Source organism: Rhinichthys klamathensis, unplaced genomic scaffold (genome assembly GCF_029890125.1).
Source record: "Rhinichthys klamathensis goyatoka isolate OS25496 unplaced genomic scaffold, OSU_Roscu_1.1 h1tg000391l_1, whole genome shotgun sequence".
Classification (NCBI taxonomy): domain Eukaryota; kingdom Metazoa; phylum Chordata; class Actinopteri; order Cypriniformes; family Leuciscidae; genus Rhinichthys; species Rhinichthys klamathensis.
In genome coordinates, this window is record NW_026606894.1 from 3,041,951 (window position 1) to 3,054,952 (window position 13,002).

At 38.7% G+C, this 13,002-nt stretch overlaps 2 protein-coding genes across 15 annotated transcripts in view; both read right to left on the reverse strand.

Annotated features, from left to right (window-relative positions):
- The window catches only part of kifc3 (kinesin family member C3), a 50,748-nt gene extending 41,900 nt beyond the window's left edge, over positions 1-8,848 (reverse strand). For 2 of the 6 annotated variants that reach the window (XM_056234284.1, XM_056234283.1), the window contains exon 1: positions 81-576. In XM_056234284.1, coding sequence (XP_056090259.1) covers positions 81-380 — 300 coding nt within the window. In that variant the 5' untranslated portion in view covers positions 381-576. Of the gene's footprint in view, positions 1-80; positions 577-8,651 lie in introns of those variants that run through there. The other 4 variants (XM_056234286.1, XM_056234285.1, XM_056234289.1 and 1 more) reach the window with 3 other exon arrangements.
- A 3,236-nt stretch (positions 8,849-12,084) lies between these two features.
- The window catches only part of cngb1a (cyclic nucleotide gated channel subunit beta 1a), a 50,670-nt gene continuing 49,752 nt past the window's right edge, over positions 12,085-13,002 (reverse strand). For all 9 annotated transcript variants that reach the window (XM_056234275.1, XM_056234278.1, XM_056234277.1 and 6 more), the window contains one exon: positions 12,085-12,481. In XM_056234275.1, coding sequence (XP_056090250.1) covers positions 12,233-12,481 — 249 coding nt within the window. In that variant the 3' untranslated portion in view covers positions 12,085-12,232. The remainder of the gene's footprint in view (positions 12,482-13,002) is intronic.

The window sequence follows — 13,002 nt, forward strand, 5'->3', positions numbered from 1 at the left end:
TTGAACGGTGATCTTCATGTATCAGCAAAGTAAACAACATTGAAGATCAACCTCAAACTGTGCTGATCTTTCAATCTCACCTGTCCTCTCTTCCTCCTCTCGTGCACATTATCCAGGTGAAAAGATCTTCTTTTACTTGCTCTGCAGGGTCCATCCAGGCATCTTTCAAAGTCATGCTGTCTAAGGACTCTTGAGGTCTCTAATGCTCCAGAACTTCCAGGCGAGGGGTGCTTGTTCCTCTTCTTGCGTCTCAGTTTGGCTAAATCCTGTCTGTGCTGCTCAGGGCCCTCACTCGCCTTGGGTTCAGAGGATTCCAGGTCCCTGGGTCTCCTAAACAGGCTATGTAGAGACAGAAACACCAGGGTGCACAGCACATACATGGTGGTGCTGACTAAAAGCGTCACGAACCGGTCCGCCAAAACGTTCAGTCAGAGACAGAGATGGAGTAACCTGTAAAAGACATTCCGGCTGATCTCGTTTCAGGGTCAGTGCCGGCACAGAACACTATCTTCTGGTTGAAGTTACAGTCGTGATATCAGCTCTACTGCGCTGTGCATGTGTAATGGTGAGTCTTTGTCAAATTGAAGTCCAAAAAGTAGGACAAATCCAAAAAAAACAGTTTTGGAATAAAGTTCCCCAATAATAGTTGCCTTTTGCTTCTTTTCTCGCCAGTTCTTCGCTGTATTCACAAGGAAAATGCCTTCTACATGGCAAGACTGCTCAGTACATGTTATTCCGATGCATCAGAGCTTCTTCTAATGCTCATTTAGGCTGATAATCTGTCCGTGATCTGATCGGCAAATGAGATGGCCTCTCACATCGCCCAATCTCGCCCGAGAGAGGATGAGGGAGGGCTGACTAATGCACACCTGCTTTTAAACCCCACAAAGCCATTTTAACCTACCTGGGCACATCTATAAAGACACACCCTGATAAACAAGCTCATGTTAGCCAATGCAAACACACGCACACTAGCGGAATAATAGATGAGTAGATGGTTCGCTAACCAGGAAAGGCTTTTGAATGTTTGGGTCCTTATCTTTCACGTCTCCATTCCTCTTCTTTGGAGAACTTCCAAGCGTAATCTTGATATCACAACTGGAGTATTCCACAGAAATCAGATCGACTGAGTAATCATTAAATTCTTCATCCAAACAGAGTCATAATCGCCATTGGCACAAGCTGATATCCAACAAATCTTCACCTCCTCTTGCGTCATTACTGGTTTTATGGTTTTTTTTAATGGTTCACAGGTCAGACCACTCCTTCTGTTATCTTTATCCCAGTTTGTGGTTCATAAGACTGGACAAACTCCAAATGGTCACAGCCCGGCTGCTTCTGCGTTGCTGGTGAAGTGAAGTCCCACACCTTTGCTGAGAGATAAAATGCATTTCACTCTTTCTCCCTCCCTTTTCTCATGGTGTCCATCTGTCACTACAGTACATGAGAGCTAAGCGTCTCTTAGCCGATGATGTAACGACTGTGTTTGCATCTATGCAAAAAAAGGAAAATCAACTAAAAAAAAAATTTTAAATACACCGCTGAGGATAAAGAAGCTGGTCCCTGATTGGTTGTTGCCATGGTGAGATGACCTAGTTGAACTGCGTCTTACAAACTTCCCATCATGTTTCTGCTGCGTGACAATGAAAAGAAAATAACATGGAAATGGACGACCAAAAGAATGGCTCACAGTGAAAACTGACAGTGTCAATATTGAAGGCTGAATTTTGATTTGTGGTCATAACGGATCACTGCAGCCTTGTGGTAAAACTTCAGGGAAAAAAAACTCACTTTCACTGTGTGAGTGCGGACTAACAAAAGATCTTCTGGTTCATTACCCTTTTTAGGGGCCTGTATAGAGTCAGACCAAGGACAAACAACAAGAATGCTTGTTCTAACCAAATTAACCAATACAGTAATTACAGATCAACAGACTAAATAGCACAATACACATTTTATTAAAAAACGTAATCCTAAAAAACCATTGCAAATAATTTGACTGCAAACAAATACAGTATTTTAATAGAGCAATAAGTGAAATTGGTCTGTGATCAAACCAAATAAAGGTACAATCAGATCAGGGTTAAAGATAGGACTGCAATATACTTCAGTGGAAATAATAATAATAAAACAATAAGAATATGGCACCACTAGAGCCTTATAAAAATAAGTGTTGATAAAGCACGAAACAGGTCACTGACAGGCCACCTTACTTCACCAAACATATGCAATACAATGCAAATGTAACTATATGAGGCGTCCTCCATATCACTATACTACTGTACATTAGGATTGTATCAATTCCATTAGAAATGATACAATAATTAGTTCACAATCAATATATTAACATATCTATGCAGAGTTAGATTACCAAAAGTCTAAAAGTTATTTTTTCCCCCCAGAAGAATGAGATTTTCACTCAGATATTATTACAATCTATTTATTTTAAAATGGGCTATATGCACGCATAACTTCCGGGTTTGACGCAAGGATGCTCGTGCGTTTCCGGTTGGGGAGATTTAAAGCGGAGAAAAACCAAGGAAAACGGGATTATGGCAGAGTCTTCAAAATTTACTGTCCTCTCGTCTTTGAAACGAAACTTTAATACGTTTAGATGTAATTTTATATATAGTTATGTTTATTTAATATAATAAACACAGAAGCATAAACAAAATGAGGAGTGTCTGTTTTGTCTGTTTTTGTGACTAACGTTTCTTTAGTATAGCAATTGAGTATAAAAACCAATATAAATTCTCGGTATAGCATTGGACTCTACGATCGGCGGAAGTAATCCAGCATCCTTAGACCTTCACCGGAAATACCGCCGTGCATAGAGCCCATTGGTCATGTTGTGATTCAACTTTCCAAGATTACAAATGCAAACTACTTTTAAAAGGATTTTTCCATTCACTGGTGTTATGCGTGTTGTTGTGTGTGTTATGTGATGATATGTGAGCTTAGCTGATAAAAGGCAATAAACATGAAATTATATGATAGGTCAATGAACAAAGCCTCTAGTGCTGCTATGATTCAGCATAAAATAAAACAATGCAAATCCAATAAAGTAGATATCAGTGTAAGGCCATACAAACAAACATCTTGACAAGTCTTTATAATGTTGTTCCAAACATGTATGAATTTCCTTCCTTCCTCCGTATCTTTTTTGACGCTTGAAGGGTTTAGTCTTTCCATTCATTGCAATTGCATGGAGAAGTAAGGCCGGTGCACGTTTCAGAATATCTCCTTTTGAGTTCCAAGTAAATCATAAGGGTTTGGAAAATCATGATGGCGAGTAAATTGTCAATGTTCATATTTGGGCTACTTATTTGTTTAAAAATGCAACAATTATTATATTTAGATTACGAAATATCAAACCAAGTGCTAGACCTTTCCTCAGAACAGACTTTTCTTTGAGTCATTTTTGCATAGACATTGACCCAACTGATGTTGTATAAAGACAGTTCTCCTCAAGTTCATGTGTAGACCATCACATAAACAATTAACTAACTGACAACTAGAAAGTGTCAACATTTCTGTTTTTATTTTGAACAATAGTTTTTTTATTATTATTACAAATTAAAACCTAATAAGGTTTTTTTTGTGAAATGTTTTTCTTATAAAAGGTATGCTTGTGTTATCTTTTTTAAATAAATGCAATTTGGTTAAATATTTTGCTATCAAATGCAATGAAATTACATATGCAATGTATTTTAAATTTGGTAAGTAACCAAATACTTTTTGGTGCAACTGTAGATCCAGCTGCAAAGAAAACATGAAAGACAAATATTTGCACAAAACTTTCAGTGGAATCTCACTGTTAACTTGATCCATCAATGAATAATAAAGTATGTGTGTGTGTGCGCAGGTGCTATGCAAACACACAGGTATGCGACTTCAAGTTAAGAGGCTAAGCCGAACACGACCACCTCGGTTAAGCAGCTTAGAACAGAAATATTTCAGCAAAGTGAGCAGTGGGATTAGGAAATGCTGACAGATGCCACCACTCTCATTCAAGCCCTTCACAATTAATGCGAAGAGACATTGAGTTTAGAAAGGGAAAGTCAGCAGAGACTGTAACCTCTCGGATTGTCTCGTCTCCACGCGGCGATGAATTTAGCATTGCTGACACACCATGGCCTCAGTGTGTGCTATTTCAGGAGCAAATTACAGAGTAACAGAAAAGGGTGGGAAACCTCAAAATTACAGGGTTAATGTCAACTAATGTATGATGCAATACCTCAACTTGTATCTTCTTGTCGGAGAAACAGCTTGAATGCATACATTTTCAAGGAACTGTTTCTTTGGAGGATACTGGTCTTGGCAGCACAGGTCAGAAAAGTCAGGATAAAGGCCCTTTCACAACGGACGCGTAACGAAAAAGCGAAACGGAAAAGCGAATAGTTCGCGTCAAAACCATTCACATCTGCCGCGACGCGAATTTGCGACGTTCAGAGCTTCAACATTCCAAAACTTTCGCGCCGACAGCTGAGAAAACACGGACACTTCATCATCATCATCATCCAGTGAAGACGAGCTTTTCGTTTTCTTTAAAAGACAGAAAAAAAGGTTTTGTGTGCACCCAATCTTAAAGAACAGAGAGTCTGAAGGGGAGTATGCTAATCTTGTAAAGTAGCTAAAACTTTGCCACAAAGAACCGTCCAAAGTAAGGATTATGCATTAAACATTTGAATTGTTTATTAATAAACTAGTGTTTTCTGTCAGTTTTCGGTATGAGACGCGCTCAAGTTCACGCGCCGGCGCCTCCGTGTCCTATTGTCTACTATATTTGCTTCTTATTCCTAATCCAGGCAATTTGTTGATGAAACATTGATTAAAATTAAGACACAATTTATACAAAACTAAATTCACTTTAAAGAAAGGCTTTCTACAAAACAAAACTTCATAAGTGGCCAAAATTATGTCTGACCCATTTTAAATGTTTTCGATATATTGGGCATCTTATGATCCTTATACTCATCTCATGCGGTTCCCTTTTCATATAGCTATCAACATAGATGAAAAAATAAATAAATATATCATTATATTATTTAAACGTATATATGAAACATATGTTTGAGTTTTTTAACTTATAGGCATATTAAGCGTCACCCCGCTCCGCTATATTTACGCACATGCTCTGGTGTGTGGCCTACATGCATGCAAAAATAATATGAAACACACAACCATGAATGTTGAAAATATTCTACATCAATTATTTCCCTCCTAGTCAAAAATATTATAAATCATCAGCAGCTATATATCCCAGCTATTTTATCCCATGCCTCGTTCTTTTGCTGGTAAGAAACACCGTCATGTCATAAATGATAGGGTATGCGTGCGTTGAGATGCGGAATAGGCAATATAAAAATGCTGTCATTATAAAAGGTTTCTAGTTTTAATGTATTGCTTGTTTTTAGTTTACATTTCATGTTGTGACACTTCTCTTCACTCGCACATAATGCTGCCACGTCAGAGCGGCCAAAGCGTCAACAAGCTTCACCTTTGTTTCCTTGTATGTGATTGGCTGAAGCCTTTTCTGTCGCCGCAAAAGTAAAAAAAATCGACATCGAAGCGAAAAAAACAAAAGTCGTTTTTTCGCCGCAGCGCATTCGCGTTCGGTGTGGAAGCACTCATTACACAAACAGCTGATCAAAAACTAAAACTATCGCGCGAATTATTCGTGCGTCAAAATCGCGTCCAGTGTGAAAGGACCTTAAGTGTAAACTATGAAAAGTCAAACAGTGGAAACACAGGTTTTACCCAACCTACTGCCAATGAGCATTGACCTCATGAGTGAGTCAGAGTCTCCACCGAGGCGTACAGGCATATATGCATGTGCATGTGGTGAGCCAGACATGTTCTGGGTGTCTGACATCTGTTGCACATATTGCTTTTTACAGAAGCACCCAGTAAAGTTTACTTCTGCCCAGGGACTGCCAGAGAATACCAAAGGAAAGGAAAAATAAAACAATAGCTCTTAACACAGAGCAACACATATTTTAGGCTGTTAAAACTCAAATGCCTAAAATAAGAACATTATTTTTTATGTTTTAGAGTCGACCAACGAAACTGATTATTTCACTTACTTACCCCAAAGAATGTTTAAGTGAACGGTTATTAAAACAACCATTTTTTTCTTAGTGTGAAGAACATTTTATAATCTAAAGAACCTATTTCCAAAATAAAGAACCTTTTGTGCATTGAAAAAGTCCCATGGATGTTACAGGTTCTTCATGGAACCATCAATGCTAATAAAGAACATCTGTAGCCTCAAAAAAAGCTTTGCATGTTTCTTTGGCCTATTGAAGATGCCCATAAATGCTGAGAGATGGAGCACAGCACCATCTGTTGGTCTGAGCTGGTTTCCTGGATAGAGGACAGTGATTCATTGCAATTATGTAACATGAAGTCTTCCTTGTATTGCCAGTATACAGAGGGGTGTGACAGGGTGTCTCAGGAAGCTATGCTGTTTACACAGTTGAAGTAATGTATAATTAGGGAAAAGAAAATGGTACTATGTAACATAGGATATTCCTTAATTATATGACTGACCAAAATTAAGGTGATACCACGAGTGATGTCACTCCTTACTTTCTTAAAAACTGTCATTTTAAATGCAGCATCATGCAATAATAACTGGTAGTTGACGTCAAGCAATGACAGCAGTGTCCCAAAGTATGATGTGTCATTCTCAATCTAAAAGTAAACAATTTTAAACAACATTTTTGTCATTTGTCTTATTATTATACATGCCATTTTAAGCCCATATTAATAGAATATGCATGGAATATAAAAATGTGTGATGCACCACAAGTGAACTGCAAAAAAAGCTAGCTTGGTTTGCCTGAGGAAAACAAGACATGACAGTCAGGCATTCATTTTGACAGCAAACAAGTGACAGTGTGTGTGTTCTCCACAACACACACACACAACTCTTGGAAGAAAAGCGTCAGTGCCATAGTTCTCATAGAGGAGTTCTCACTGACTCTTCACTAAGGAATGTACTTAAGGGCATATTCGGGAATGATAGAATACAAACTGGACAAAGCGGCCCAACATGTCTACACACTCAGTATCACACCCCATCAAACACGGAAAAAACATACGGATTATAACTGACAAAGTGCGGTCTGCAATGCATTGTAATGACAGTTACGCATTTCTAGCATAGATAGTTTCATTGGTCTCTGAATATGATGCATTTTGCTTAAAAAAAAAACTACTCATGGTGCAAAACAGTGAAAAAACATTCTATTTTTGTTGCATTGCGCTTGTTTTGTGCATTTTTCCCCCCAAAATAACACACAATTATTCAATCTACTGAGTCAATCCACATATATGAAAGCTTGTTCCCACCATATAATAAAAATAAATATATGGTAATTGCGGCAATTTTGACTTTTCTCCGAATTCTGAGTTTACATTTCGCAAATTCTGTTTTTTGTTTCTGCTATGGAATAAAAATAAAACAAAACATTTATTTGTGACTATCTTAGAAATCTGACCACAATTCTGACGTTTCTCAGAAGTGTGAAATTTAAACTCGCAATTCAGTTTTTTCCCCTCAGAATTTGAAGCTAATGTCTTGAAATTCTAGGTCTATGATTATATCTTTAAAGTTTTTTCTCAGAATTGCGTGGAAAAAAAAGTTTAAAGTTAATAGTTAAAGTGGAGTCAGATTATGAGTGCAGAAGTTACATTTTGATCTGTTTCTCACAAAAAGCTATTGTATGGCATCAGAAGACACTATGGTTAACATGAGGGTGAGTAAATGTCAGAACTGTCCAATGGACAACAACTGGATAGTTTTTACAAACAGAACGCACTGTCCAGAACAGCATTCAAACTCGACTTGATCAAGTTCAATCAACAACTTGAGTCACTATCTAAACAAAGACTTTGTAAGATGTCTGCTAAAGATCTGTTAATCTGGAAAGCATCTGCTGTGTAAAAACATCTGATAAACTTCTTAGAAAAAACATCTTAAACATCTTAATTAAAGACACTTCGAAATGTCTATATCTAACAGGAAACGTCATAGAGACGAGACGAGCAAACACTTAAAAAAATAGCCTACATCTTGTCAATCAAATAGACATCTCCAAGATGTACTTGTGCTATCTGGGAAAGCAGCACTGGAAACCTCTCACGGCGTTTTTTATAAGCCAGTCTAAACTTATTCAACTGATATGACTTTTCCAAACTGACATGATGACTAGTTCTGTGAACATCCGAAGTAATTTGTACCGGGCACACCCGGACTTTGATACACCCAAAATACCAACCGTAATTTACCAGTTAAAACAGTTGTTTGATGAAAACACAGTGTAGTTTATAATTGAAGGCTTGCACAGAGGTATAACAATAACAGTCTCGAGAAGATACCGCTCTTTCGACAAAACGCAAGCCGATATTTTGATTTTGAACCGAGAAACGGGATGTTTAGTTTATGATTCAGGATCTTCTGCAACTTATATTTAGCCTACTTTATTAAATGAGTTTGCAGGACTGACAGCACTGGCGAAAAAACTGAATTGGCTATAACCGCGACAGTTGCATTTGTCTTACACTTGTTTTATAAAGTCGCTTTATTATACCTCATAACATTAAAGTATGAAGCATGTGCGGTATAAGTGAAAGAATGTGCTTACGTCTCAGGCCAGCACGCCAAACTCCTTCCTCCGCCCTGGTTTCCTCCTTAAACCGTTTACTTCAAGTTTTATTCCACTCTTTTACCCACTTGTTGAAAAAGCAGTGTTCAGTCTCGCGGTCTGAAGAGCTGGAAGTTTAGTAGTGTCTCGTGAAGTGAAGATAAACACGCCTGAGTGAAACATGCAGCACGAGACGCGCGCGCACAGCTGACTGCAGTGACGCAAACGCTCGCTCCTCCTGTTCATAGGAAAAAGGAACGCGTTTCCAGGCCACTGTTCAGTCCTCATTAACTCCAACTCTCAGGCAGCCCTCCTGATGTTAAAAAGACTTGCAATAATAAACACTACTACCAAGAAAAGAACTGTCACTGTAGGTAGGATAAATATCTTTTATTTAGAAGCTACAAGTCAAATATGTTCAAAGATGTTATCAAGAGCATTTTACACATGTGGATACATTTTAAAGAAGCATATTGCTGGACAAGAGTACAGCTTGTGCTTTTACATCTGCTTTAAGAAGATTATAGACAATGCATGATGCTGTAAGTGTAGGCCTAGTTGTTCAGCAGTCACTTAACAAACCCAAGATTGTCCCTCAGATTCCCGCCTTTACATATTTCCTGCATCTGGTTTTGTAGAGCAAGAAAGGAACAATGAAAAAATCCTCATTCTTCCTGTGCTCTTCCTGTCAGTGTGTATGTCTCAGTCTGTGTCTGACTTAGACAAGGGGTTTCCAGGAGCATTTAGAGCTGTTTTACAGTAGTTCACTTTTGATTTTTCCCACATAAATCCAGGTTTTATCAGTTTAAATTCACAGTGTCCTCCCAGGACAAAATCTTTATGGGTTGGCCACCTCTCCTGGGACCAAAAAGTAAGCTACACTGCAAGAGTAGTTAGTGTGGGTCCCGTCACAGGGCTCAGGCAATCTTGCTTCTGTATAAAAATAGACCAGCCTATTACCAACAATCAACCTAATTCCTGCCTCTTCGTCTTCTAACCTCTAACAAAGAAATGAGGGCTGTCTGAGACGCAAATGAAGGATTCTCAACAAATACCAATTAAAAGTATGCTGTAACTTTCCATTTATAGATTCTTTTGGTGTCCATTCACACTAGTAGTTCAGCATGAACTGACCTGGAAACACTAAAAAATCATTCATAATCGATTAGTACTCATAGTACAAGCACACGGAAATCTCAGCGGGGTATTTTCACCATGTGACTTTCACAAGTCTTTTGAGAGAGAGACCATAACAAATTTGTTCAGCTTCAGCTGAAAATTCAAGAAAGCATGAAAATCCCACCTGGCAATGTAGCACAACATTACTTTGTAACACCACAGCTTATACAATGTTAATAAAGTGTATATTTAATATCACTAGACATAAATTAATGGGATAGACTAATATTTACTAACCCAAACAGTGGTCACCCATTGACTTCTATTGTATGTAAAAACAAAACAAAAAGGAAAAAACAAACAAACTGATTTCCATTTCTCAAAATATTTTAATGTTTTAATATATTCAAGTATTTTAAACTAGTCTACTTTAATGTTCCACAGAAGAAGAAAAAAAGTCAAACATGTTTGGAACGACATGAGGCTGAGTATGATGCCAGGAATGTCTTTTTTTTGGTGAATTATACATTTAACATATATATTTTGACTAGAAATAACTGTACAAGGTCATTGTGTAAATGTGTGTACAAGAGCTTGTGTACAGAGGGAATCCGCTAAGGCAATAACAGACAGGATGTTGGAATAAATGCAGAGCAGCAGGCAGTCTTGGAGTTAGAGCAGCATGTGCTGTGGAAAATAGTCAAGATTACTTTCCATTACACAGGGAGTTCAGCTGACCCTAATGGCCCTTCAGTCCTAAACATCTATCATAGTCCTTAAAGGGAAGTAAGTGGCGATTGTGTCATTTTCCCATGCTGGAATACTGCTACAGGTGAGCAAACAGGTTAATTCAACTGACAAATGTGAACACTGTGGAGCTTTCAAAACATTACCCACACTGCCTCAACCAATGCTGGGACTTTGAGGCGGGGCTATTCGATTATCTGTCCAATGGCAGTGAGGAGGAGAGTTTAAGTAATGTTGGTGGGTGTGGGAAGCAGGGCGGGGCCGAGAGCCGTGGGAACTCATTCGCGACCGGTGTGGCGCTCAGGTGACGCTCAATAGCACTCGCGCCAACGGCCTTGCTCCGTTCCCACGGCTCTAGGCCCCGCTCTGCTTGCCACAGGGGGTTATTCCAGAAAGCAGGTTATGTCACATACCCGGGTAAGTTTACAGATAAGTAAACATATAACCTCAACTCTTGGTTCCCAAAACTGAGGTAACTTTCAGGATTAGTTTACTTTAGAGGTATACTGAATGAGGTTTCTTACTTGATGAGGCTTCAGTTGAGATGACAGATTTCACACAATATTATATTATATAGTCATCATTTTCTTTTTATTATATCATAAAGCAATGTTTATTATGAACTTTATTCTCTATTTTACTTTATTTAATTTTACTGTTTTATTGTCATCTCACACATCGTGGATCTGCATTCAAAAGGTTTTCAATATAATGTAATGCTATAATATAAAAATATACAAAAATAAACATACATTTAAAAAATACATATGGGACAAATTTGGAAGCAAAATGACAAAACATAAAAAAATTCATACAGCCATATTATCTTTGCAAGCACTGTTTTTTGTTCAATCAGTCTTTCTTTTTTAATTCATAAATTTAGCATAAATTAAACAATATAATTCTTGTTTACAGTATCAAAAACACTGATTAAAGATTAGAACATAATCATAAAAAATGATTGCAGAACCGCTCACCTCTGCAGACTGATTTAGGTGTTGATAGTGTTGCATAATTCATAGTCCGAGGACGTGAACAGCTACGAATAGACATCACATTACGACATGGCGTGAACGCAGCCTGAAGCGTGCTTCTTCTTAGCATCCATTTCCTTGGTGACTTTGATACATTTATTTGTGATTTCCTTGGTGAACATACTTTGAATTGACTGAACTTACTCCTGGACAAAGTTTTAGAAGCGATAACTGAATAAGAAAGGTGAGGGTTAATACACAGAGAGTTCTGAATTTATATGACAGTAAGTTTACCCGTCTTTCTGGAATACTCCCCAAAAGCTCACTTCACCTTCATATAATAATATAATACAGTAGTGTGGTTATAAATGTTTTATATTTTTCACCTCTCGAGAACCTCTATGCAAATGGAAGTGCTTCAGATATCATGTATCGGCTTCAATATGTTTCAAATGCCTCAAAACCTTTGTCATATGATGAGGTTACTAGAAGAACCCTTAGAGTTATAGCAGGAACGTATGGGTTCCTCAGGGAACTGTCCTTCTTGAAAAGGTACCTACCAAGAGGTTCTCCAAAGGGTTCTACCAGAGTCTTGAAAACATGTTTGGCATGACCTTGTTGTGTAGGAATTTCACCAACACAATAATAAAGAAAGCATGACAAGGGTTGTGTGCACTGGGCTTTTCTTCAGGCTTTCTACCCTATCCCTACTCTCCTCTGTCCTTGCCCTCTTCTTTTCTCTCACTTGTCTTCAGTTTTGCTCAGCTCTTCCTCCCCTTCCACCCCCTCTGCAGGACCGACCTCCACGGTGAGGATCTCCTCTCCCTCAACGCGGGGAGTCATGCGGATGATCATGGTGCTGTCAGTGGTCTCTGATACCATGTCATCATCATCCTGCATGCGAGGCCGGGGAACGGGCGAGCGTCGGTGCATTGGGGAGGGAGGGGGCACTGGACCTGTGGAGGTCATGCCGGAGCCAGGAGTGGACGGCTGAGAGAGAAAGAGAGGATAGACAAAAGAAGTGAGGGGCATGACAGGTCAAATATCAACAAGCTGGGCTGTACCAATAGTTAATTTTTGTAATGACAGTAGATTCAAATGGAGGGTTATGGGAAATAAAGATGACTAAGGACGTTTCCGGCTTCTATATTATACACAAGCTTGATTTATTGTGTTCAAAAATTTTGCTTTCTCTGTGCTGCTGCAAGGGGGCGCTCTAGCGTGCATTAGAATAAAACATCTTCTTCTACCGTAAGGTAACCAGACTTTCCCATTTTTCCTGGGGACAGTCCTGGCTGGCATGGAAATCACATACTTCCCTACTATATAGTAGGCGAAAAACAGTACGTGACAAAAAGAAATATGTCTGAATTCACAGTACTCTTAAAAGAGTAGGCAAAAAGAACCCGGATGCCCTACTTCTTCTGGTGAGATTCTGAAGTGTGCGATGGACACTGACCATGGGGCCTGACCATGGATGGTCACGTGATAAGGGCAACATATTAGGGCAA